Source organism: Zosterops lateralis (assembly GCF_965231275.1).
Source record: "Zosterops lateralis genome assembly, chromosome: 13".
Taxonomy (NCBI): domain Eukaryota; kingdom Metazoa; phylum Chordata; class Aves; order Passeriformes; family Zosteropidae; genus Zosterops; species Zosterops lateralis.
In genome coordinates, this window is record NC_139773.1 from 13,293,590 (window position 1) to 13,321,359 (window position 27,770).

Here is a 27,770-nt window from a genome sequence, read left to right on the forward strand (position 1 = left end):
CTAGCTGGAAAATCAAATCAGCTGGTAAGTTGCTGCAAAACACAACTCTATCTCCTTAAAATCTCCTCTTTTGGGGGGATGAACTGAATAGCAATAGCTGCTGATGTAAAACAAACCATTATGCCTCCTATCTCCTCTCCAAGCCCCCCTCCCTGCAGACGCATGAGTCTGAAGGAGGCAGATGATCTCTGTAGACTATTTTCCTCTGTTAAATAAATTCACTTTCGAATAATGTGTAATTAAATGTGTGGTATTGAATTAATGTTTTATTCTGAGTGCTTTGGCAGCAGGAGACCTAGGGGCCTGGCTGGTGGAAGGAAAACATGCTCTCCAGAAAGACTCCCTTCTCTCTCTTTCCCTTTTCCTCCCACCCTGCCAAGAATCCCAGTCTCTGTTTCCAAGAGCTGCTTGGAGTGTATCAGTGAGAACAATGCTTTGTGTAAGATCCCTTTTGTGATATGTTGTCATGGGGCTCTTGGGCATTTCACCCAGTGCAATGACCTCTGCAGCCCACTGCTTTCCCCCCTCTACCCATGCCTTGATATTCTCAGTCTCCATCCTCAGAAGATGCCAGCTGTCTGCTAACCCTTATGTACAAAAGGCAGAGCCTGTCACCCTCAGGATCAGAAGCTGGTGCTCAATGTTAAAGAGACAGAAGCTGCTGAAGCTGGAAAAGCAATTTATCCTTCCAGCTTGTGTCAGCCAGCAATTGAGAAGGTGCAGACCATGTTGGAAATCATTGGATGGTTTTGCCTGGAATGTTAGTAAGGTTTTGGTCCCATCAGCAATGTCTTGTGTTCCCCTGGGAGCCAGCTGAGGAGGAGTTGGTGCATGCAGAGACATTGGCAAGCACAGGGTGAACCTGTCCCCAGGCTTCGTAGAGGTGACAATAGCAAGAGGGACCAGAGTGAATCTTTTAACCTGAAAGGATCTTTACATGTGTCTTAGCACAAGCAGATGAAGCAGAGGCAGAGACTGGGTTGGGGCACAACTGGGAACCCATTTACAGCTGCCTGCTGCCCAACCCCAACCCTGGCAGCCACAGGGACCCTTGGGAGCATTGTGTTTCTCTTGGTAAAGTCTTCAAGATCTCCATACTAAAGGACATTTTACCCTTTGAGAACAGCTCAGGTGAAGAGATTTACCTTGTTGGATCAAGTGAAAGTCTGGTTCTGTGGACTCTTTCTTGAGTAATTCCAGAAAGTCATAAATCTGAAGAAGAGGAGGAGGTGGATTCTGACTCAAAGGCAAGAGCCTGTGGCTGTGCAAGGCATGGATGTGCTGAAGGGTTCTTTCATTTGTTGCTGTGGTCATTGCCAGGCTGGGGGTGATGCTCAGAATCCTCCCTCTTGCTTTATCTCCTTTTGTTTAGATGTCCCCAGGATAACTGTTGGTTCTGCAGGACTATGCAGAGTTGTGCTTCCTGGCTGAGACTGCTAAGCACCCAGTAGCTGTGGGACACTTTGTATTGCTCTCTTCACAAAATAATTGCTAAGTGGTTTGTACTCAGATTTATGGGACTGAAATGGATGAGAAGGGCTTGAAGTTGTGCTTTGTTTTTATAGGAATGTCAGGTGGTTTAAGGTGAGAGAGAAGCTTTTACTTAAAAAGAGATTGTGGAATGGTGCTGAATGCATTATAACTTTACTATTTTTCAGAATTTTTTTCCATTAATTAAATGAGAATTTGCTTTGGTTTTGGTTTAAACTTTACAGGTACATCACACCCGGTAATGTCACCTACTTCCAGGTGGTTGTCAGGATGTTTTGATGAGGTAGCCTGATGGGCTCTGGACTTGCTTCTGATGAGTTGTTGTTTAAGGGGTTGTTTAAGGGGTGCTTGCTCTTTGCCTTTCTATCAGCTCTTTTACACACACACCACACACACACAAAACTCCCTTTCCATTTCCCCTCAGCTCCAAGAGCACAGTACTTGTGCACTGTTGTTGTCAGTGGTCTCTGTGTGGCTGCTTTTGGAGCTGGTGCTGCAGCTCAGAAGGCCCTAATCCAGTCACTGGATGAGCTGCAAATCACACCCCTTTGTGGAGCTTGAGGGCTGTTTTGCAGCATCTCTCCCTCACATCAGGGCTGGCTGGAGTCAACTGGAAGCTGAAAGGCAGCGCTTTGGGTCAGGGCTTCCTCTCCATCTGCTGCTGCAACAGCAAAAGCCAGTGGAGCTGATGATGTCTGATTGCCAGAGGTGTGCTTGGAAATGGTGTATGTCAGGTATTTCCAAAGCATCAGAAATCTGGCATGCAGAGGTTGTTCCTCTCCTGTTTTCCTGAGCTCGATTACACTGAACTTTAGCTCCTGGTGTAGATTGGTATAACTGGATAATTCTTTTTGCCAAGATTGTCCAGCTAAATGCGTCAAGGCCTGTTATTTTTTACCAAGGTCCATTTAGCAGCATGTAGTGCATTAGCTCTGGGTCTGCTTGGGTCAGCTGAGCAATAAAGCCTCCTTCCCACCTGGGATCTGCACTCATGCCTCGTGCTGCTCCCGAGGAATGAAGCGGATGGTGAGAAAATGAAAAGAACTGCAGAAACATAAAATAGCTTTCTCTTAAAGTCTTTATGAAGGAGTATGATCGTTAGCTGAGCTGAAGGCTGTGGTTGCTCCACCAAGTTCCCAAAGATTCAGATATGCTTTACATAAATCTCTATGATTTGTGTCAGAACTGCTTGGTGCTTATAATCATGACTTTTTTGAGTCCAAGTCCTTGAAGGGTGCCTTACAGAGGAACTTGGCGAAGAACCAGTGTCTGGGCACCGTGCCGAGTTGTTGGAACGTGTACCTGGGCCCTTTCCCAGAGGTGGCTCATGTCAGAGCTGGGAGAGAAGCCACCAGAAGTGAAGGGCTACCTACATGGAGTCCAAGCAGAGATAAGAAACAGACTGTTTATGTCTCCATTTTTAAGATGATGTGGGTCTGATCCTCCCTTTGTTTACATGTACTTCACAGCAGTCCATGATTGAAATCAATATCCTCCATTGACTTTGATGGATTTGCACCGGGTGAGGAGGGAGACTCGGGCTCAGTGCAGCCTGCCTATGTGTTATCTTCTCTCTCGATGAGACAAATCTGTGAGAGAATGCCTTGCCAGCCCTCCAGTGGCAGGGCTTTTTGATCTGGTCCTGCCCGATGCACGTGCTCTGCTCTGATTGGGTGCATTGGGTAACTCATTGAGGCGTTTGGTTCCCATCCAGGCTGCGATTGACTGCCTGACATGAAGGGCTCTCTGCTTGGTACTTACATGTTGTGGTGACAAGATTTCCAGTGTAAGTTGTAGGCTTTGTTTATTTGATTTTAATTGTGGCGGAGCAGTGGAGCTGTGCAGCATTTATTCACAAGAGTTATACCAGCAGTGCCGAGGAAGAAATGAATGAATCACATTGACTAAGTGAGAACTTTGCTACCTTTTTGTGGACAACTTATGTAGAAAGGAAAGAGACAATTCTTTGGCATAAATTAGTTGTTACAGCAAATGACTCAGCCACTGCTGAAAAATGTCATTGTTGTTATCATTTATAAAGCGCTGTTGATGCAAATGAGGCTTTAGAAGCTTATGAAAATCAAGACCATATCTACAAAGAGCCCAGGATCAGACCCAAATCAGGACACCCTAGAAACAGATCTAAAGTAAGTCCATTTTAAAACAAGGCTTCAACAGCAATAGGGACAAAAAATAGAGGAGAAGAAAAAGAGAGAAGAAATGCCATGATGTGAAAAAGCAAAGGGAGGGAGGAGCTAGTGATGGAGAGGTTCAGGAAAGGACCTGCCTTTAGGGAAAACAGGGTCACATGTGGGAGGAGAAGAAAAATTTATAGAAAATCGATATTGGTCTTTTCCAGGTGAGAAGAGGAATCTTCCGATAAAGAGGGCAGCAAAAGTAAAAGGGGAAATGTCTATAATTTTGCTCTATTTCACCAGCAAGCTACAGGTTGTTTGTGAATTAATAGTCCAGGGTCAGGAAACCCACTAGAAACACAAGAAGACGGACTTCTTGCTGTTTGGAAGTTTGAAAGAAGATGTGAGGAATTAATTGAAATTAATTAATTTAACAATTGAAATTGATCTGGTGTAAATGATCCAGCATCAGTAGTTTTTCAGTTTGCTGTAACCTAAATACTGTCATTGTTCATGGTTTACTCTGTTTGGAAATTGATTTGTCCATTTTCCTCCCACTGTAGTTATCTGTGTCCAAATACAATCATGTGCATCCAGGTTTCAAGAGTATTAGCAAACCATGGTTTTAAAGATGCTGGTTGTGATGGGAATTTGAAATGCAGAATTTGCACTGTCACTGAACTCATCTCTTCTTCATCTGATGCCCAGGACTGATTTAGAAATGAGACAGTAATTGGAAAATTAGATTCATGAAATGTACTCATACAACTTCCTGACATCCGCTCATGTGATTGAAAAGTGGTGGTTATTCAAAACAAGGTGTTTTCATTGCACACAGTCTATTACCAGCTCCATATGCTCTACCTGGAATTTGGAGGTTGATGCAGGGTCTTTTTGCCTTTACCTTGCCATAAGATACAGAGACTGCAATATGAGAGTAAAAGATTGGAGGAGAAGAATCATTGAATCAGTGATGTAAGTGGAAAAGTTCTGATTTTTCCAGGTTCTATCACGAGGGCCAGTGCAGAAGTGACCCATCGGAACATGGTAGATTGATGTATGAGAAAAGCAGAATTAATCTTGTTCCCTCTTTCTTCCCTGGTATCCCATGGCTGTGTTGGGTTCACAACTTTAGCAAAGTAGATGATATTTGTCTCAAGGAGAGGAAAAGACATGATTAAGGACACATGGGAGCAAGTGATGGGGAGGAAGAAGTTTCTGGTTTCAAACAGCCACTTTTCTGATTAAATTCACTTTAAGCACAGATCAAGTCAACTGTCCTGCAAAAGGTTCAGAGGTGGTTAGGTAAAGATCCCTTTGCAGATCCAAAGCTGCTACCCTTCTGCCTTGGCTCTCCCAGAGAAAAGGAAACTTCCTGCTTTGGAGGCCATGTGTAAAAGTGGGTCCCAGACCTACTGTTGTTAATGCTCTAACTTACCCCATGCTGCCATCATTGAGATAAAGTCATGGGCCATTTTCAACAAGCTGCTGGTCAGGTGTTTTCTGATGTGGTTAATGGGATATTCGGAACAACAGCAAAGGCAAAAGTTTGAAACACCTTCTCTGTGTGTTAAATCTTGGTGGACAAGAATGAGGGTGGAGAATCTGCCCAACCTTTCTTCTGTGTCATGAAGGAACACAATGATCCCAAAACAAGGACTGGAAGATGCTTCATTGTAAAGTGGAATTACTTCAGTGTCAGGCAGTCACATCCTTCCTGTAGGTACAGCATGGCTTTGAATGAATTCGCATCATGTTGTCAATTCTGCTTATTTTCCTGCCAGGTCTTGCTGTGGCTTCTGCACAGGATCTTCTTATGAATTGTCTTGTTGTCTTGTTTTAATAAGTTAATGGTACATGGGGAGGGAAAAAATAAAAGAAGAGTGGTACTTAGGGAGAGGCAGTTTGCATACACCTTGTCTACAGGGCTGACTGCAACACAGCCGAGACAGATTAGCGCAGCACTGCCTGCCTAAAACAAATAAACACCAGCTGTTTATCAGACAGGGCTCGGCTTCCTCCAGGAGGAGGTAAACAGATTTATGCAGATGAAGCTCTGAGGTGCCCTTGCAGCACAGCATCTTTCATGGCTATTTGGCCTTCCTCATGAGTTACGGCCGGGACAGGCGAGCACAGAGGTGCAAGGTGAGCACAGTAATGCTGCTGGCCACACCATGCCAGGGGGCTTGTCACTGCTTTATGGTTAAAGCCTGTATTTTATAGTGGGTTAGAATTAATCATACTGCTGATCTCACCGTGAAGGGAAGAATTTGGTCTAAACCTCACTATTTTCGGCCTCTAGCATGTGAAAAAGCAATTTGTTATAACTCACTTGCTATTCCATTTGTGCCTAAAATACTATGAAGCAAAATTTATGGCTATTTGAGGTTGAGAGAAATTGTGATCAGCAAATGTACTTTTCTGATTCTACATTAAGATTGTCCCATTGCTGTCAAACTACTTAACTTCGTGACCCTTTTATTTTTATAACCACCCTAGTTAACTTTAAATCCAACAGTGCTATACAAGTCCACTACTGCAAAAGGATTGCTTCTCCCTCAATTTGACTCTGTCTGCCACAATACCACATTTAATTCCTCATATAGATTTTCCCTGAAACTTTTCAGGTGACTCTTAACAACTAGCTGTAAATTCTGGTCTTGAAGACAGATGGGATATTATTTTAATAATGTAGACAAAATTACACAGTTTGGATGCCAGCTCTCATAAATGTCTGATAATTTATTAAGATGTTGCTGGGAGGAAAAATTTGGAGTTGAAAGTTTTGGGCAAGACCCTGGAGAATTTAGAAAGAGAGGTTTGCCTCAGTTCTCATGGTGTTACTCATCAGAAGTGTAAAAATTCTTAAATAGTAATGATGGTTTTTCTAGACTGTTTCCTTTTTAACTTTATCTCACACCAAATGGGACAATCCAATTGCAATTGCTACGTAGTTTTTAAAAATATCCTTGGGCTCCTCTTACTATAAGATCATTCCTCACAGCTTTCTTGATTGCTGCTTTTTAGGAGACCAAGAATGCAAATATGTGGTTTGTCAGTACAGTAAGACCAAGGTAATGCAGTGATGAGTGCTATAGAAATGCTTGCCAAGACAAAGAGGATAAACCCCTTTTCCTCTACTCTGTTAAGTAAATTGGTGCCATTTGGGCTTTTCTTTTATTAGGAGTTTCCTCACCCAAGTGCGTCACTTTACCTTTCAACACGTTACATCTCAGGTTTCTCAAGGTACTCCTTAAACACTCAGCTAAACCAGGTGGAGAAGGCAAAGTCTACATGTGGTTTGTTCTCCCTGGCTGCCACTGCAGGTTTAAAACCAAAGTAATTTTGGATGTGCCTACCAACTTATGCCTTAATGTTACTAATATTATTAATATCGGTAAGAAACAGTTTTCAGCCTATTGAACAATTAAGAAAGGTCAATGGGAATTCCCAGAGAGGTGTCTTTCATTACAAGGCCCATTGCTTGTGCAATCTCCCAGCATCCATCTTCCCAAGCAAGCCAAGGGCCCAGAGATGGCAGCTCCATAAACCTGCCTCTGAGCTCCTAATTAAAAAGCTTAATTGCATGAAAGCCATTAAGATGCTTGTCTTCCATTGGCTTTTTGATGCATTAAGTGGTGCCTATGTCGTTGTTGGGCATGTGATCCCTCAGGTTGTACAGATTCCTGTTCAGGTGCCTGTGTGGCAAGAGCTGGTGGCAGAGTGTGATGTGTCCCTGCAGCCAGTCTGCAACCCAGAGTTAGTCACTTCCACCTCCTTCATCTGCAGTGCCCCAAGGGAAATGCACCTCGTCTAAGGGACACACACCTTTACAGCTCCTGTGGCACAAGGAAGAGACAGAAAAGGCTCAAAAGTGGTCCAGTTTATCAGCAAACAGATTCAGGGTTATGAGCATCCCATGGTAGTGGAAAGAGGGCACCGTCCCACATAATGCCTCTGCTTGAGGAGACCTGTCATACATCAGCTTTTGCTCACTGAGCACTGGAGAAGAGTGCACAGCTCTCCACTGGCCTGGCAGGCTGAAGGTTGAAGTGGGAGTGGTCTGTGCTGCCACAGTTCTCAAGGGTGGTGGAAAGCTCCACTGAAGGACAGTTCATAGAGATAAAGTTTTGGGTGCTGTGCCTCCAGAAAATGCTGTGGTGGCTGTGCATCTCTTCCTGCTTCTACAGTTCATTCCAAGAATTAAAAAAAAAAAACCAAAACACCCTTTTTTTTATTGCTGAGGAGTTCTAGGGGTGCTGTGATACCAGAAAGGTGCTCAGAGGTTTGCTGTGCCTTAGTGTTGTCCTCAAAAGAGAGCAAGTTCTCCCAGCAACCTGTGGCATTTAATAATGACACAGAGTCAGTGGATATTCCATAGTCACTTCCCTGCCCCTGTAGGTGCCTGGTATCTGAGCAAATTTAATCCTTAGAGATGACCTGTCAGCTGAGCAAACCAATTTTCATTGTCCTCTGTACCTCTGGTCAATTAAAAGCTACTGCTCTGTGATTCTTCCTGAGTCCTCGGCTGCTATTCTCTGTCAGTCCTCGCTGTCCTAAATGTCAGTGGAAAGGATCATTGAAACTAATGTGTTCAGTTCATCTGTTGTGCCAGTGATGGTATCCTGGGATGACCTTCTTCCTGAGGGAACAGTTGTGTAGGGGAAGGCTGCAGGGTCAGGGTCCTGCTGAGGGGCAGTACCCAGCCCTTCCAGCCAGCTCCTGCTAATGCCCTAAAGAGCATGGGGGTCACTGGTCCTCCTTCTCCCCCCTGGAATGCTTTGACTTGCCAAGCTTCAGCCTCAAAAATCTGTCGTGTTTGAGTTTAAACTAATCCCAGTTGAAATGCAAAACTCAACAGGGCCTTCTAATCTCACCTGCCCTTTCATTGGAAGGATGTGACCTTTGGTACACCTCACAAGAGATGGATTATTTCCAGGATCATTCCAAAGAGATTCATGTCTTTGTAGCAGAATTTGCCCCGAAGGTTCCTCTCCCTGAGGGCAAGCTTGCCACGAGCTTGTCATGAGAACTGATAAACCTCAAGTACTTTCCTGGCAGATGTTTTGCATGAGACTAACTCCATCACAGAGATGGCTGCGTTCACTGGGTGGGTAAAAAGATCCCTGTAGATATTTTAGCGAAGCAATTTCAGTTCCCTTGCAGCTTGCAAGAAAATTGAATTAGTTGTTTTCCATTCACTGAATTAACCCTGATTCATTCTTCCCCAACCCTCTCCCTCTTCCTCCCCTCCCTCCAACAGATGTCCAGCATATTAAGAGGAGAGACATCGTTTTGAAGAGGGAGCTGGGAGAAGGTGCCTTTGGGAAGGTGTTCTTGGCCGAGTGTTACAACCTCAGCCCCACCAACGACAAAATGCTGGTGGCAGTGAAGGTAAATCCCAAGGGCAAGTGGCAGAGGGTAGGGCAGGGGCTGGCCAGTGAAGCGAGACTGGATGAGCCTGTGTGGGAAAGGGAAGCAGGGGAGGGCTGGGGGCCAGGGGTGGGGATTTATCTGATGCCGGAGATTGTGGTAAATCCACTTAGTCACACACAAAGTTTCAGTGTTTCGCTTCAAGGTTGTCTGTTCTCACCAGTGCCAAAGCCTCCCTTCCTGCTGACATGGCCAGGAGACAGACAGGGAGGAGAGGCTGGTCTGGAAGCCCTGAGCTCCCATGCAGCTGCAGCAGCACAGCATGGACCCACATCCCTCCAGCAGGCACTGCAGCCCTCCTGCTCCTTCTGGATTTTATCTTTTTGTGTAACATGCAGAAACCGAAACATAAAAAGGCCTCAGCAAAAATGAGCAATGAAAGCTAAGCATGATGAGCCAATTTTCTGGGATCAATTTGCTGCAAGATGGGCAAAGGAACTCGGCTCAGCTCCACTCTGCTCCTGCTTGCCTTGCCACAGTTTGCTCCTGTTTTGGGTATTTTAAGCCAACACGAGTTCAGCTTGGCTTGTGCTTCTTGCATCCTTGTGATATTCCTCGTGGGAGCTGTGCCCCATCAGTGTGGCTCTGGGCAGAGGAGAACTCTCAGTGCAGAACTGTGCCCTCCTCTCAAGTGGCACCAGTTGGCAGAGACACAGTTTAATCCCCTGGATTTAACCAATGCTTCCTAACTCCTTGGAACAAGGTCTGCATTTGAACTGATGCTCTACAGGGAAAAAGGTTCCAGCACTCTCTCTGAAGTGCTGGAGGCATCCAGTTACTTGTGACTTTTTCTAATCATTGGCAGCTCAAGCCTTTTTTTTTTTTTTTTTTTTAGCTCAGCTGTCCCCTTTTGCTCCAGCAGTGAAGTGCAAGATTGCACCTTTCACCTCTGAGATTGGTTAAAGCTGAGGACACGAAGACACCCATATGATTTAATTGTTTGATTATAGAGTTGGTACCTGCCTATCAGTGTCAGCCATCCCTCAGCAAGCCTGGCTCCCGAGTCTCTTCAGAGTTTCATTTGCATGTAGGCAGAAACAGCATCCGAACTTGTTTCTGTTAATTGCTACTATGAGCTTACATCTCCAGAGTGCCTTTCATCCTGCAAGATCATACAGCTCCAGCTCTGGAGCAGGGCCCTGGAATCTGGCTTCCTGCCAGCTCTGGGAGTGGCAGGGAAAAAAATCCCTCTAATTTGGGCCACGTTATAAGTCTGAGGGGAAAAAAAAAGAAAGAAAATGACAGGAATAAAGGCTTTACATATTAAGTTGAGATTTGGCTGAAATTCCTGAATATCTCATGCCCCCAACCGAGGCTGAGAACTACCTCCCCAGTCACTGCAGCTCAGGGCAGGAGCAGGACACACTGGTTAAGGGCAGCTGAGTCCATAGCACAGAGCCTGCCTCTGCCCTGCTCTTGGGGACTCTCTCCCAGGACCAAAGGAAGGGGCTGTGCTTGCTCAAATGGACTCAGATTTTTAGCAGATATAAAGGTTGCAGCCCTGCAGATAAACTGAGTTTTGATGTGAAGGCATGGACAAGCTTCCTGTTTTATTCAGCTTGCTTCTAAAAGCATCCTAAGAAATGCACAAACACTATATCCAGCAGAGTGTTAAGGTGACAAAGTCAAGTACTAGAAATGCTGGAGGGGCTGTGCTCAGGGCATGTCCTCTGAACACCTTATTTTTCATTTCTGTGTGGCTGCTCCATTGTAGGGATCTCTCCTGTGCTGGAACCTCCCTAGATGTGAGTGTGATTTTTTCAGCCTCCCAGGAGGTTACTGGGGTTGTATTATCCCCTTTTGCAGAGGGCAGATGCAGAGGCAGGAAAACTGGGCTGAAAAGACCTGCTTTAGGTGAAGGATGGAGTTTCCTACCTCTCTTTCCAGCCCCATGGACAGCAGGTACCTGACTCAGAGTGAGCCCTGCTGCTGCAATAAACACATGGTGCTTGTGGAGACCTGGCCCTGATGCTGCATAAGAGGGGATTTTCCAGGTAATATTGGAACAACTGGCACTTCATGATGACAGCTGCAACCCGCAGATGCTCAGGGACTTACCAGAAGTTATGGAAGAATCGTATGATGGAGGCACAAAAAAAATCCATCTCAAAGCTTCCTAGGAGAGGCATTCTACTGATTTTACTGAGACATCCCTTCTCTTTCTTTGATCCTGGCCTTCTTTCCCTGTTCTATCCCTTCCAGCTCCTTCATTTCTAAATGCTTGGCTGTGCAACCTTAGTAATGGGTGGGAGTTAATAACTTTTTTTTTTGGTGTGTGATATCAACAAACTTAAAATCTTAACACCTTATAAAAATGATTGTGTGTGAAGGAGATGAAACCTAAACTCACTGCAGCATGAAATATTATGTGCAACCACAGGAAAAAGGGGGAGAAAAGAGTGATGGAGGAAGGGACTATTTTCCTGCAGAAAAATAGGGTGGCATCACCATTATGAAGATATTAAATGACTAAAAGTAATTGGGTGCCTGAGATAAGGATGGATGCTTTGCCATCTGCACCATGTAACTAACATTCATCTAAATATCTCTAGTCAAGCTATCCCAAAGGGCAAAGATTTAAAACAGATTTATGCCATGTGAATAGCAGTCTGGGGGCAGAATCAGATGAGGCAGTGCCCTAAGGCTTGGGGGAAAAGTCTCACAGCAGGTCTGCTCCAGGGGAAAAGCACCTTCTCTGCAGGAGTCTCTAGAGGCAGCAGCACCACGGGCCAGCCCAGGTGCAGTAACAGTGCTGGGCCCCATCCTCCATGCACAGCTTTCTGATATTTACCAGCCCTTTTTGCACATAAATTGCAGCCTGCAGCTGCTCAGGCCACCTCTGCTGTCTGTCTGAGGGGATTCCAGGTACGGGAAAAGGGGGCAGGTGTATTTGTGTGTAGGTAAGGGGAAAGCTTCCCAGTGTCCCCCACCAATAAAAGGGAACTGGCGCACATCAGACTGGCACAGAATAAATGGAACAAGTTTATTTGAGTCCTTTTCAGGTCCCATTAGGTTGCACAGTTAAAGCCAGGATTGGTCCTAAACGGTCCTGGCATGTGGAGGATTCAGAGAATATGATGCAGAACCATCAACTCAAAACCAGCCTCTTCATTTTCTTAAATGTTTGCAAAGACTGTGCTGATTCTTGTGGCCATTTCATCTTGTCAAATAATCTGGACTTAAACTTTTTCATCAAGTTCCCTCTGTTGATACCCTGAGATGCCAACAAGCTGCGTTCAAACTAACTCTCCAATGCAACTGCACTATAATGCACAGACAAGGCCAGCCCTGGAGAATCCTCCCTTATCATCAGCTACAGCCACAGCAACATCTTCATGGCAAGTTTGCAATGTCAGGCTGGTCCACACCACCTGAAGCCTACAAGCTGCCTTGCAATGGCAAAATGGCATTCTCAAACTGTGGGAGATGAGATATTCTCAATAAGGATACTGATTTCAGCATCAGCCTGCCAGGGGAGCTGTTATAAACAGCAGGGTATAAAAACATGATTTTAAAAATTATGAGAAAAGACTTGACAGTGTCCTTCTTCAGAGGCAGTTTGAAAAATCCACACAATAACTGCACAGCCAGGCAAATCCATCTTCTGAATAAAGGCAGTGTAGTCAGCTATTTCAAAATAAAAGACAGATAGCAAGGACTGGCTGGCTAAGGAATTTAATAATAATGAGATATGAAGCCATTCACCCCTAGGTCACCAGTATAAATTCTGCCCAAGCTGGGAATAATTGGAAGCTATTACCCTCTGAGGCATGTTTGCTGCTGCCTAGGAAATGAGTGGGGGAACCCACTGGGACAGTAACTACAGGAATAACACCCTAACATGGTTCCACCAGCCCTGGGCCAGTGGTTCCTTGTCGCTGTAGGACATGAAAGACTCTATTTCAGAAGACAAAGAGCATAGAAAAAGAAGGCTTTATTTTCTAATTCTTACTACCTTTTATAAGGTGTTCCAATACAGACGTAACATGACTGGTGAATAGGAATGACACTTCTCTAATCCCATTGGTTAAACTAGAGAAACAGTAAAACACCACCTGGAGAAAGATTGTTTTGAGAAAGGAGAGTTGTTTGCCAAGATTGTTTTGAGAAGAAACTTTTTTGAAAGATTTTTCCCTGGAAAAAAGTTAGCAGCTGCTAGCAGGCTAAAAATCTCTCAGGCCCACAGTTCCTCTCCCCTCCTCACCAGCTCCTTGCAGATGCTGTAGCCCCTTTGTTCTGGCTTTTCTCCCACTCTGTGCGTGTCTGCATCCCTTACTGCAGGCTCTGAAGGACCCCACCTTGGCAGCCCGCAAGGATTTCCAGCGGGAGGCAGAGCTGCTCACCAACCTGCAGCACGAGCACATTGTCAAGTTCTATGGCGTGTGCGGTGACGGCGACCCGCTCATCATGGTCTTCGAGTACATGAAGCACGGTGACCTCAACAAATTCCTGAGGTGTGTGGGAATGGGGGCATGGGAGTGGGAATGGGGCTGCCCCACAGCCTTGTGAAATTTGTTCTGGCTAAGCCGTGCCCCAATGGCGTCATTGTTCAGTGGGCTGAGTAGTGAGAGATTGTAAGAAATAGATTTGTAGAGAGAACTATGAAAGATTTATTGTAGTAGGACCCACGAGGGGTAATTTTAGATGATTGGCTTTAAGGCACAAACACCATTGTGTAGCAAAAGGTGATAGGCCAAGAAATGCTTATAATGTATTGTAATTAAGAAATAGCTGGCTTCTGATTGTAATCATGTGAATTGTAACACCTGTATCATCTCACTCTTCACACATGAGACTAAAAATGAAGTAAAAGTTTTTAAAATGACTCTCAGTTACCCCATCTCTAAGCCAGAAAAGGACATAATTCAACAAAAGATGGTCGTTCCAAGGGCAGCTTGGAGGAGATGACGGTACTCACCAGATTTAGGGCTTTAGCAGCCCTATCCCAACATTTTCTCTTTGGTAATGTCAGGAGCTGTGGAAACCAGCGTTTTCTTCTCCCACCTCAGCAAGTTTGAAGCTGCAGGAAGCATGGCTGTGATCCTTCTCTGCCCTGTGGGGATGGAAGGACATGAAGCCACAGATGTCAGCTACCCAGCAAAGCCATGTCCTGCTGAAGCAGGAAGGCCACTTGCCATCACTCCCTCAGCCACTGAGCTCCTGCTTCAACAGCACAAGAACCAAAATATTCCTTTGAGAAATTTGTTGGTGTTCTTGATCTGATTTGCATTCTGGGTGTTTACTGGTCACTGAGTCTCATTCCTGCGTTCCGAAAAGACCTGAGAAATGTTGGAGTTGTCTCAGGTAGCGCCTAAGGTCCATCCCTGATCCCTGATCCCTGACCTGTGGCACCAGGCTACTCACGAAGTCAGGCAAGGCCTGAAGAAGTTCTGTAATTACCTTTTCTGTCTCTAGAGAGATGCAAATTGCCAGAGCCCCCAGTGCCCCCATCACCATTCAACCATTTCATCAGCCTGAGGCAGATCATTTCTGTGCTCTGTATCCACCAGCAGCAAGGGCCAGGGAGCACCTGTGGGAGGATGCTTATGGTGCTCTTCTGCCACAAAACAGAAATTCCACTCTGAAACCTACATGCAAGTTGAGTGGTACTTACCTCTTGAAATAATTAGTAGTTTTATTTCTCAATATTTAGAAAATTGGACCCTTGATATTTTCCTGTTTTGACTGCTAAGTGTGAATATGATTGCAGGAGGAGCAAGAATCTTGTGCATGGCAGGTCTAGATCTGGGGTTGGAATATGCTCACTGAGTATTCTTCTACCAACACAGTTTCTGACCAGGAAACACAAGTTTTTCCCTGAGGTTTTCACTTCTAAGCTATCACCACACCAGAGGAATATAAGGAAGGATCCTAGAGATTTCTTCTTTCTGCCAAGTAGTGCAAACCTGCCCCAGCTTCTTTGGGGCATTCACAGGGCAGTGGGTGAGCTGGGAACATTCCTGCATCGATTTCTGTCCTCATTTTGGTATAGCTGTGGGTAGATTGAATAGGATTTTATAGCTCAGTCCCTGTCTCAAGCTCTGGAGAGATCTGACATCTCTGTCAAGGTATGACAAGTGAAGGCTGTTGGCTTTACAGAGCTCCTCAGACCCACATTCAAGGGGGAACAGCCTTGGTTACCTGGGACCCTCTTTCGTGGTACCTGAAGGGCTCAGCAATCTCCCAGCAGCAGCAGATTGAACTCTGCCACCAGCATGAAACCACGAGCTGGCTGAAAGGGTGTTTTAGCCCAGATTGGTGATGCAGAGTTAAGGACAGCGCCTCAGCCTTGTGACCGAAGGCAGGCAGTCTGAAAAAGAGGGTGAGAGATACTGTTCTTCAAGTGCTTCACAAAGGAAGACTCAAAATTGACCTATCCTTTTTCCTGGCAGAACCAGCAACCTTATTCCCGTAGAGGAGTCACATATTACAGCTGAGGAACAGCCTCTCTCACTGGTGTAGTTGACCTCCCAAAGAGTATAGTGAAAAAAAAAAAAAAAAAGACTCTCTCAGTGTCTCAGAAAGATGTCTTGTGCCCGCTGCCAGTGCCTGAAAAATTGCTTCACTCAGCAGTGTGTTCCTGAGGCTGAAATCATGCTGGAGCCATGGACCCTCATCACTCCCATGTCCCTACCCTTTATTGGGACACGTCTGAGAAACACTCATGCCTGGTGAAATTAATATCCAGTCTCACTGGAAAAGAAAGCTTGTTGTATTATCTTTGGCCTTCACGAAGGAAAAGGAACTTTTCCAGGTGTGTGGTCCCTGGGATTGCAGCTTCTCATCTTCCAGCTGTGTTTAGCTGCCACCTTCTCCTTCCTGTGCAGCCTTGGAAAAAGCAGCTACGTGCTCCTTTCTCTGCATGCTGGAATGTAGTAGGCAGTGAAAAAACCTTTTATGTCCCAAAGGAAGGTGGTTTTGGAGACAAGGGAACTTAGGCCCTTCAAAGATGCACTCAAAATGCCTAAGGGAAAGAGAATTTGGGTTTTGTCAGGTAAGGTGTCTGCTGGTGGGGAATGGGGGCTGCAAGGGGGTCAGGAAGGGTTGATGATGCAGAGCTTCTTGGAATCTCTCAGCAAGCGGCAGTTTTTATCGTGGAATAATTCACCAAGCCCACAGCAGGAGACAGTGACTCCCAGACACTGAGGGCCAGGGACACTGGGAGTCTGTAAGACATTCAGATGGACTTTTCCTAGTTTAACTGCAGAAATTGGAAAAGCAGTAAAATGGAAAAGGCTCACTTTAGACCCAGTTTCCTAGAGAAAAGCACAATAAATAAATTCCCCTCAGTGTTGTTAGACCTTTGTGTGCTTCCTAGAGAACAGAGAGTTTTAGTGGCCTGAAACATTAGCTGGTGTGGCAAGGGGAAGCAGCAGGATCAGCACACACCAGCTGGGTTAGTGGCGGCATGTGCTGGGATGGCTCCTGGTGCCTTCCAGAGCCACCATGCTGGTGGTGCCACAACAGACCCTGCAGTCTGCACCAGGGCAGGCTGCAATGGTGGGGTGCTGCCTCAGAAAATACTGACAGGAAAAGTCTTGGCATGGAGAAATACAGGCATGGCCTTCCAGAGGGCATCTCTAGGAATGGTGTGCACTGGAGTCTGCCCACAGGTTGGGTGGGGGGCAAGGCTGGGTGTTCCTGGTACAACCCCCCACTGCCTCGGGGTCTGCAGTGACCACCTCTCTCTCTGCACACTAAGGGTGTCCATCATTTCCCTCTTTTCCTTTGGTTACTGGTTTTCCAGCCTTTGATTCCTGTCTGGGTCAGCAGCAGTTTTGAAGTAGGGACAAGAGCACACTGCCATTATTGACCCACTCTGCAGTGTGGAGTAAGTTGTTGCCATTTGCTGTTAGCTCAGCCAGGCAATAGGCTTTGTTGGAGAACTTGCAGAGTTCTGGTGTTCACCTTCCTGTGAAGCAGCACTACAGCTGGGCTGTCATGGGACAGAAAAAGAATTTCAGAAGAGGAAGCCAGAATGGTGATTTTTTTCCCCCAAAGCCTCCATCAATTCAGAATGGAGAAAAACTCCAACTGTTCTTTAACAGGGAATCCATCTAACATTATGGCCTCTCTGTTTAAACTCCTTTCCCCAAGAAAAGATGGGCATACCCTTCTCATATTTTCTATAGCCTTCTTGACATAACTAAATGTACCAATATCCTATGTTCATCTCATAACTGTGCTAATTCTTCTTTCTTCTGGATTATAACCATTTGGGATGGAGAAAAGGAGAGAAGGGAGAGAAAGACATGCACTATATAGGACACACCAAGCATCATCTCAAAGGGAACAGTATGAAAACCTCAGAGGATTTGCTGTGCCGTGTGTTAGTCACAAGGAGGAAGGTCACAGCAACATCTCTTGCATTTCCCTAAATATGAGGGCTTTTGTTATTCCACCTTCACTATAGGGTGAGCTCTGCCAGGGAAAAAGCATCACAGAAGGAGCATGACAGAAAAGCTCAGCACACAGTGAAGACAAAAAAGGAACAGGACAGGAATAAGTCTGACCTAAAGTCCTGCATTTACGATGCACTTGGTTCAGCAAAATATTTCCTTTTGTTTCTCAGGGTGTTCTCTGCACCTGCTGACATCCAGGGCTAGACTTTGCACCTGTGCTTGTGCTGCCACAGTTCACAGTGCCTGTGTTACCTCTGGGACAGTTCAGGACATAAAAGTGGTTTACAGGGATGAAGCTGCTAATGTTCCCCTGAAACATTTTCTGTGATCTCTGGCTGCATTGGTATTGATCAGGGGAGGTTTTCTGGTGATATGGGGAAAAGAGAGGAGGCTGTTTGGGATTGATAGAGAGGGCATTTTCAACAGTATAAGAATTAACTGGAGCAAATGCAAATATCTGAAGGCTCATTACTTTTGTAGAGGTCTTGCCAGAGTGTCCAGGTTGCCTCAAGCCAGTGGTCCCTCTGTCCTGGCAGTCTGTCTCCATCTGTGGCTGTAAGAAGTTGCATGCAGTAGGCAGGCCAGGATATGGATATATGGCACCCACTCACCCAGCAATGTTCTCTCAACCTCCTGTTGTTTCTTAAGCCTTTCTCTCTTCCTTTCCACTGGAGCTGTGTGTTCTCACAGTGCAGAGCTGGAGGCTGGTCCCCATCCAGCAAGAACAATGCCTGCGTGGGATTCCTGCCTCCTGGTCACTTCTGAGACCCAACTCTGTGCTTTTTTTCTTTTCCCTCCCTATAGGGCACACGGCCCAGATGCTATGATCCTGGTGGATGGGCAGCCTCGACAAGCCAAAGGGGAGCTAGGGCTATCCCAGATGCTCCACATCGCCAGCCAGATCGCCTCTGGAATGGTGTACCTTGCCTCCCAGCACTTTGTCCACAGAGACCTGGCCACCAGGAACTGCTTAGTTGGAGCCAACCTGCTGGTGAAGATTGGAGACTTTGGGATGTCAAGGGATGTCTACAGCACTGATTACTACAGGGTAAGGCAGCTGCAGTGGCACTCTGATGCTCAGAGCAAAGGGAGATAGGAAATGTTACAGTAAATCAGTTTTTGGAGCCCTTGGGCTCACTTGCAGTTATTACCTCATTGAAACATGTGCACAGAAGTTGATCAAGCATCCCTAAACCACTGTCCTTAATCCTGTTCAGTCCTGGCCCTGCTTGTAGTTCAGACACCCATGCAGATGCCTACACACAGGCTCTGTGATACCCCAGCACACAGTCACATGCCTTTAGATGGCTCTGAAATCATTCCATCCTTACTGCCTATTTTTATTCCTTGTTTTTGAAGACATTGACAAATTAAAGGTAATCTAAAGAGATGACAAATACTACAGGCTGTGACCTCTGGTGTTAGATCAAAGAAACTTAATACAGGGATCTAGAGAGAAGGCAATGGAAAGACTGACTGATAAGTGCATAAAATATGGAAGAGGAAATAATAGTCAATTTAGGTTTGACCTCAGAACATTTTTTTTCCAGCAGGGTCATCATTTAAACAATAGAATAATTTGCCAGAGGTAGGTTGCTGAGAGCCTGTCATTAAAGAAGTTCAGGAAGCAACTAGATAAAAACACATGGGTTTAGTGTAGAGACTAATCCTGTACTGGTCCCTGGGGAGAGACTCAATGAGCCAGGAATGCCTTTCCAGCCTTTTTTCCTGTGATGTGTGCTCACACTGTTCTCTTGTCTTGCACTCTCCCTCTGTACCTGTCTGCACTGTCCTGCCTGCCTGATGGCAGCATCCCTGGGGGAACAGAGTGTTTCTCTTCCCAGCTACAGGAGAAATGTGATGTGAGAAGTGTTTGGAGCACACTGGAGTAGGAGTTTGTCTCTGGACCATCCACCAGCAGGGAAGGGCTTCTCAGGCTAGGGAGCCATGGTTTCTAGCCTGATGCTTGCACCGAGGCTGATTTATTTCTCCTTACAACATGTATGTTTGGCTTTGAGGATGATTCATCCCATCTACCCAGAAAGGGGTGGCCTATTGTTCTGATCTGATTCAGGAAGTTTTCATGATTTGATAGCTGGCCAGTGCAGTTACTGTGCTGGGGAAGAGGGAAAACACGATCAGATTTGTGCTGACACAAATCACCTCTCCCAGGCCAAAACATTGGATGGCCACTGGGTTTAATTACCAGTGGGGGAGCCAATCTTCACAGTGCAGCAGAAAAGCCCATGCTGGGAAAAGGTCTCAGTGCATACTGGGCAGCGATGAGGAGAGAGAGGTGATGTGGTCCCATGACTGCTGAAACTTCAGGAAGGAACGAGTAGGAAAGAGAAGAGCCCAGGGAGGATGAGAAGCAGCACATGTGATTACCCAAGTTCTAGCCTGCCTTCTTCCCTTCAGCCCTGTTAATCCTGCCCCAGCCACAGGCAGTGTCACATTGCTGGAGACAATCCCAGCCCAGCTGGTGCTCCTGCAGCACCAAGAGCTCTCTGTGCAAGGGGAGGAATTGCTCCACACAGCTGGGAGGGCTGAGATAATCTCCACAGGCCAGTTTATTGTCGTGGGATTTTTTGTCTTCTCTGTGGTGTCGTCCTGTAGCCCTCATCCTGTTTGTGCAAAGTGCTTTGCTGAGGACTGCTCCGTGCTGTCTCATGCAGTGTTGTAAGGCTCTGTAGTGGACTTTTCTCTGCATACACAAATCGCCCCTTATCACTAAAGTTGTAAGAAGTTACATTTACTTACCAGAGCAAGAGCTGAGTTTCAGACCATCACAGCCTTTTGTTCTTAGTTGATTTTCCCTTCTTTGTTTTCACTTCTTTCCAGCATGTTTAAAACTTTTGGTCATGAAGTTAATTCATGGAGGCCTTATCTCTGTTATAGTCCAAAGAAAGTTTCTGGCAAAATAAGGTTCCGATTGTCCATATTTACATTGGTGACATGAGGGGAAGAGCATTTATATCACTTGCCCGAGGCCAACGCAGGAACTGGTGACAGAGCTGGGAAGCCTCCCCAGGCCAGCAAAGAGCAGAATTCCAAGGGCCAGTTGTCCTTCATCTCTCCTCCAGCCACAGTCCAACCACACTCCTCCCAGAACATGAGCAAAGAAGTCAAGTGGCAGAACCAAACTGCTCCTTGGTCTCAGCTATGAAAGCTGGAGATTTGGCTGAAGAATTGAACTTTCAAAGTCTTCAGTACTGTCCCTGGTCACATCTATGAGCTGCCTGGTGAAATTTCCCAGTCTGTTTCCCACTGTTTGTGCATGGCAGCTTTCCCCTTTAGACAGCCTGCCATTGCCAGCAGTGGGACCTGGAGAAAAGTTCTGCTTCAGCTGGTTCTAGAAAATATTGCTTGGTGTGTCCAAGCTGCAGCCCTGGGAGAAACTGTAATTTGTCATCTTGTGGAAATAGGGAGAAATCCCACCCCCAAGCTGACACAAAGTGACAGGACTGGAGCTCTCTGCAATCATACTGGCTTCAGTCTGCTGAGTCTCTGTGTTTGCTCCTGCCCAGGCCCTGCAAGCCTGGATAACTGGTATGTGGATATATTACCGTGTTCCAGGCTGAGGATTAATTCCTAGCCATTTCCTTTCTTTCCCATTTTTTTAATCTTTTAAGACAAAGAAAGTACACCATCTGGCTCCTGCATTCGTGGGATGCAAAATTGCTTTAACAAAGGTGAGCTGCTTAATTTTCTGTTACACATTTGGATACAGAAAACAAACATTTGCGTAACAACAACAGCAGAGAGCCTTGTTCCCCCTCTCTGCAAGCTCCCCATGCTCTGCCTGAAAACAGATGCATCCTTTTCCTCCTGCATCACAGAGGGATCCCATCAGCTGTTGCCTTTTAACCTCCTTTCCAGAAGCCAGGATGGACAGAAAATGATTGTGGAGGAGGGAGTGGTGGAACAGCATCTGAGTGGAAAGCAGAGAGAAGTGGAGGGACTGGGGAGACAAGGAGAAGGAGCCCAGCCTCTGTGTGGAGAGGGAAGGCGGGGTTGCTGAAGAGGCATTTCTGTGCTGTGTTGTGTAATGTGCTGTGCAATCTTTGGTGTGGGTCTCTGTGGGAAGGCGGGACGGGATATATCCATGCTGGAGAGGAAAGGTTTGGGCGGATTTCATTTGCCTTGTTGTTTTCTCTAAAAAACCCGTGTGAGTAGGCGATTTTTTTTAGGTATGACTCAGGACTGTGACAGGAGGTGGTGGGACGCTGCAGGTCAGGGACGTTGTGCCTCAGCCAAACTGAGGGTGGCATGGAGACTGCGGCAAGTGAGGCACAGGGTGCCTGCCCAGTGCTGTCCTGGAGGATGTCACTGTGGTTGTGGGGCAGTGCCAGAGCTGGGGGCATCACCAGGGCTGAGATCAGAATCCCCCCAGCTGCCTTTTCACCCTGCCCAATGGGGTTTGGTAGCTCCAAGAGCCCTTCCTGTTGCTCTGGACCCACCCAAGCTCCAGTAATACCCAGGTAATTTTCCATTTTTCTGCCAAAATGTGTAATTCAGTTCCAAAACAAAATCACATGGCAGCTGTCCAGGGAAAGGGCAGTATTTCTTCATCTTTAGATGAGAACACAGTCTTAAATTGTAGTCAAGACAAGGTGATGTCCTGACATGGGTGGGACATCAGCAGTGAAGACACATGCCAAAGAGAGGAAGGATTTATGTAGACATTAAACCTCGTGAAGACATCCTTCTGTCCATATTTTCTCTGTCCTGCTCTTCTGGCATCCTGCTCCAAATCCTGGGCTGGGCTTGAAACTTTTTAGGGATTTAACTCCATCCTTTCACAGAGGTCAGTCCTGAGTGTTCTCCTGGTCTTTCATCATGCAGAGCACATCCGCTTGTCAAAAAAAGAGCAAGATTTGAAAAGGGCTCTGGAAATGTTTCTTGGTGGATTTTTTTTTTTTTTAATTTTATTTCTAGCAATACAGAGATATACATAATGACAAAAATGCTTCCTGTTTCTATGTCCTCACTGCTCTGGAGCATTGTTTGGATTTAGGAGACACAAGGTTTGCAGGAAGAAGTAATATCTTTTAATAGAAAGCAGAATATTGTTGGAAGAGGGGAAAAGAATGAATTTTAGGTGCACAAGCCCTCTCTGGGTTCTTCTTTTTTATTGTTATTTTCTGTTGTATCAGTTGGTTTAATAAAAGATTAATATCTCTTCCCGTGAACCTTGGCTCTCACACCCTTAGACCATCAGAACCAAAACATTTCTGCTATGACTTTGGCCTTAGGTCAGTGTTCCTTAAAAACTCTCGGATCTCTCCTCCTCTGAAGCATGAAGGTTTACTGTGTAAACATTTTATTTCTTCTCTCCTTTAAAATGGCCAGAAAAAAAAAACATATTCTTGATAATTTTCAGTACCCATTTAAGGTTGCTTTCTGATGACCATCTCCTATCTAGATCATCTCTTTTTCTTTTCCTCTGCCATTCAGGATTGGCTTCTTCCTCATGGATACAGCCATTTATTTTTCCAGTGAAGTTTGGGTGTGTGCAATAGATCACTGAGATTTAGCAGCTGCCTGGGTCATGCTCCTTTGGAGGCTCATCCAGCATGCAAGATAAGACTAACAGGCAATCCTTGCAGTGAAACTGGATTGAGTCTGACCCACAGTCTCCTCGATGGAGGGCTCCAAAATAATCACACCATCACTGGTGCTCTGTTCTCACCAGCTCTGAACTCTCAGCAGAGAGTCAGCTGTACTCTCTCTCCCAACTGCCTTTTTGTGCAGACTTGACAGAGCCCCTTAGATCTCATGTGGATCCATCAGTTGCACAACACCCACTGTCAGCCCCCTGGTGCTCTCTGTGTGGTTCTGCTGTGCAGCTCATGCAGTGTGTGTGCAGCATGAGAGGTGGATCCCAGCACAGGGGAACTGCTGCCCAGCCCTGCCAGCACCAGGATGGAGCCCTGTGGTGAGTGTGCTGGGGCTCTGAACCATCACCTGCTAAGGGAAGTGCCAACAGGCACAGGGGAGGAAAACTCCCTCTGAATTTCTAGCTGGGATGTGGTGCTGCCTCAGTTTGGGAGGGAAAAGAATCTGCCACTCTCAGGTTTTATGGTAGACCCAGCATACACTGGCTGTAAGTCAGCTCTGGACAGAGAATGAGCCAGGCTGTGCCCCCAGACAGTGTCCTCAGGCTCAGTTCAGTGCTGATGGATGGGCAGAGCAAGCTCAGCCCCTGGCCATGCTGGCTGTTGTGGGGGATCTCTTGTAGAAGGTACAATGTGTGTGTCATGTTCAGCTTCCATTCCCAGCACCTCAATGCTGTGCAGATGCATCTGTGCACAGACTTTTCCTCTTCTAGCCCTTCTCTGAGGTGGAAAATGTGAAGTGCTGCTCTCTCTCCATCCTTTCTGCTCAGGGAAGGTTTCACATCTATAAATGTATGTTCTATTAGGAAGAGGACTTAGAAGTGAAAAGTGTTTTAATTTTCTCCTTCTTAGCTTGGATTCTGGAAATATATCTTGCTTTGTCAGACCTACAAGAGTAGGGGCAAAAAAGTCTCACAGCGACCTGGAGATGTGGGTGATACAGATGTGCCAGTCAAGCAGAGCCACAGTCTTCCAGTGTGTAAGAGCCTGTGTTAGAAAGTATTACATGCCCTTCTCAACATCTGTTTATCCCAGGTATCCCATCACCCCAGCCCCTGATTTGTTATTTCTCTCCTTGTTCTTATTGCCATCATTTCCCCTAGATGACATTTGTGTGCCTCTGTAGGTGTGGATGGCTCATGCCACGGTGCCTCACAACTGCTCTGACTGGGGTTTTGGAGGCAGAGGAACCAGATTCCTCCCAGGCTGCAGTAGGGCTGGAAAGAGGGGAGGTGAGGGAATGGCTCAATGTGGGTGAGGGGGAAGTGTCTCTGTGCCTGTCCTGGTGTGCTCTGCGTGCAGAAAAGTCACTGTGATATTGAATGTGCTGGTCTTTGATATCTCTGTGGCTCCTATAAAAACCTCTGCAAATTGAATTTGTGGCACAGCTCGTTATCTCCTGAAAGGAAGATGTAACAGCATCATCTTGTGTTTTAGCCAGACACTTTGCCTCAACACTTCCCCGTTTCTACACTGAGGGAAAAACAAATGTTGAGTCTTTTTTTTTTTTTTTTCTCCTGTTTGAAACCTTAAGAGCCCTTCACACAAAGCAGCTCAAGTGCAGAAGAATTAATTGGGGAAATTAGGTTGTGCTGTATTCCTGGCATTTACTCAGAAACGGTAATTGCCCTAATTCTCCACCCTGTCAAGACCTGCATCCGCACCCTGTTTTCTCCCTCCCCTTTTTCTCAATGTCTACCTGTTGTTCTCCTGCTTGAGTTGCTGTTTTCATGCTGTTGCCATTTATTTCATTCCAGTAATGAGAGGGATGTGGCAGGTGAAGAGCTCTCACAATCTGGTGACATCTTCTTTGAAGCACAGGCACAAAAGAGCGGTTTGTTTTTGGGAAATAAAAACTCCCTGTTCTGGTACTTGACCTCCACGCTCACCTCTTCTCCTGCTCGGGGTATGTCGCTGCTGTCATTGCAAGTCATTTGGCTCAGAATTTTAGTTTAATACTAAATATTCACCTAAACACTGACCTCCAGCTGAATCCATGTGTTCCCCCAAACCCTCACGATACTCCTGAGAGCTTATCCAAATTAGGATCTTTCAATCAAAGCTCAGCCCCTATTCCCAGGCATTTGAATTGAGGCTTTTGATTTCTCCCAAATATCAGGCTGAGATCCAGAGGGCTGGGAGTTCAAAGCCTTTCATTTTGGCTTCCTGATGGTTTTTAACCTTCCATTTGCAGAGGCCAAAGATGTACCCAAATAGGGAGGACTTGTTTGTTGTTCAGTATTTCCTGACCTAAAACACCAGAGGATGTATATGACAAGTTTGGATTCAACCAAGATGATTCTTCCAGTCCTTGTCCATGCTGACTGGACTTTGGCTGCTCTTAAAAGCTGTCCAGGCTAATCTCTGCTTTCCTGGGATCTGGGGAGAATCCTGGGAATAACCAATCAAATTCTGGAGCCATCACTGGGTAGTGACACCATCCTCAGAAGTTAGAGTCACTTCAGTTCAGAAAGCTGGAGTTATTTCTCAATGCAGACAAACTGCCCAAGCCTTTCACCTCTGCTGTAAAAACTTGAAATAGCAAATTTCCTGCAGGAAAGTTCAGGAATCCTTTCCTTCAAAGCAATTCCCTTTGCATAAAACTTTACTATGGAGGGCAGGACTCTTTTCTATTTTCAGTGTTCCCTGGCTGCAGCCAACAGATCCAGAGAGACAAGAAAAGCTACTTGTTATCCCCATCCATACTTCAGTAGTTTTTCCCCTCCCTCTGGCTGTGAAACTGTTTTTCTTTCCCTTGTTTTAATTTGTTTTGTCCAAGTGTGGTTCCCAACACCTGCTAGAGGCTGCCTGCATGCAGTGTGCTCGCTTCCTCCTGCTGTCCCCACTTGGAACATCCCATTATCCTGAAAGCTGTGACAGACAGGGAATAGACCTCCATGCCTCATTTTGAGCAAGATAGACTCTTCCATGCTGGAGATCCACCCAAAATGTGTTTCACGTTAGTGTCACCAGAAACAAGGAAGGATTTTGTGCACAGTAGGTCAGAGGCACTGATGGTTCTGGGTTTTACCAAAGTGGGTGAAAATTTAAACCGCATTTAAATTTAAACTGATTTAAACTGCAGCTAGAGCAGGAGAAGGTAGAGAACTTTATGTCAGCATATTATTCCAGCTTCATTACTCCAGCAGAGGTGGACCAGAAGGAGTGTGGGTCGTGAACTGTTCATGCTTTGGGAGGAGCGCTGCCACTTACAGTCCAGTGAGACTGGAATGTGCAAATGTAAAACCCTCTCATTGTATCTAGGTTGTTAAAACCATTTCCTCACTGCAGCCCAGATGGCCACTGGCCTCCTCCTGCCTTCCCACCCGCAGGATCATGACCTCAGCTCTCCTTTACCATGGGTGCAGCCAAGAGATCATTGGTGTGGTGACACATTGATCAGGAAAGGTGGGGAGCACCCCCAAATTTTAGTGTGATCAGCAAAGAAACTGGAGGCAGAGATGTTATAAAGCAGTTTAGTGAGATCATGGATAAATTATGCTTTGCTTCATGACAAACTGAAGGCTTCCCTAAAAGAAATTAAAATGCAAGTATCTTCATCAACATCCCTAATTAAGATGCTTGCATAGAAGGAAAGCACTACTTTTCTTTTTTCCTGCTGATTCCTGCATGGTCAGAGTTTCTTCAGGCTTCCCCCTCCTGATCCCCCCTAATTTCATAGTCCTGCCTCTCGCACAGCCCCAGCAAGCTCCTTCTCCCCCCCAGCAGGCTGGAGAAAGCCCCTGTTTGCAAGCAGCTTTAATACCCAGGCTGGTTAGGGCTCAGCTGTCAAAGAGAGTGTGTTCAATGCACAATCAAGGGGCAACGATGCACAAAATTGCACACACACACGAAATGGGAATCTTTTCTCAGTGTGTGTTGAGCTTTGAACGCTTAAGTGATCCCACCTCTCCTTTCCCCATCCAATTATGTGGGCGACACATGATAAGATTGCTAAAGGAATTAGTGAGGGAAATCTTTATACTGCCTAATCAATAGTGTTCTGCTCAGCAGAAGGCATCTCCCCACCCTGGCCTCAGCCATGCTCCTGTCTGCCTTCTGAAAACAATGCTTCACCTCCTCTCTATTTGGACTGTGGAGACCAAGAGCTAAAGCAGCAGTGTATCTGTTGAGAATGGTTGTAGTTAAAGAGTTTCTTTTTTTGCTTTAAAAAAAACAAGCAAAAAAAATCCTCAAACAAATATATAGAGAGATTTCTGCCAAACCCACATTTCAGAATTTGGAGATGTTTGCTGTGTAGGCCAGAGGGACCTTCTGCCCCTTTCTCCTGTATGGTCCTTACAGGAATGGCCAAAAACCTTATAAGCAAAGACGCTGGATGATAATTTTTCTGAGCATCACCGAGGAAAGACGCCAGATTTTATGGGCCACTAGACAGATCCAATATAGCAAATCCTCTGTTCCACTGTGGATTCTGAGACCAAATTATCAATTAATGTGAAGCATTAAAAAATCCAAATCCCTTTTAGTTCCCTGCAGTCATTAGTGACAAGATACAATATCTATAGCTCAAATGCTTTGCCAGCATCCCCTGGCAGCAAGGCAGAAACTTCACTCCTATTTTTTTCAACATATTAAAAAAAACCCAACATATGAGATCAGTGGTTTTTACACTCAAATTCGGCTGCCTCTACATATTTACTTAGATGGAGAAATAAATCAGGTTTGGG

General features: G+C 45.8%; 1 protein-coding gene across 1 annotated transcript in view; it reads left to right on the forward strand.

The window, feature by feature from the left end:
* The window catches only part of NTRK3 (neurotrophic receptor tyrosine kinase 3), a 207,081-nt gene that overhangs the window by 156,392 nt on the left and 22,919 nt on the right, over nucleotides 1-27,770 (forward strand). The window contains exons 13-15 of the mRNA XM_083870824.1: nucleotides 8,890-9,020; nucleotides 13,341-13,513; nucleotides 18,266-18,509. Coding sequence (XP_083726950.1) covers nucleotides 8,890-9,020; nucleotides 13,341-13,513; nucleotides 18,266-18,509 — 548 coding nt within the window. The remainder of the gene's footprint in view (nucleotides 1-8,889; nucleotides 9,021-13,340; nucleotides 13,514-18,265; nucleotides 18,510-27,770) is intronic.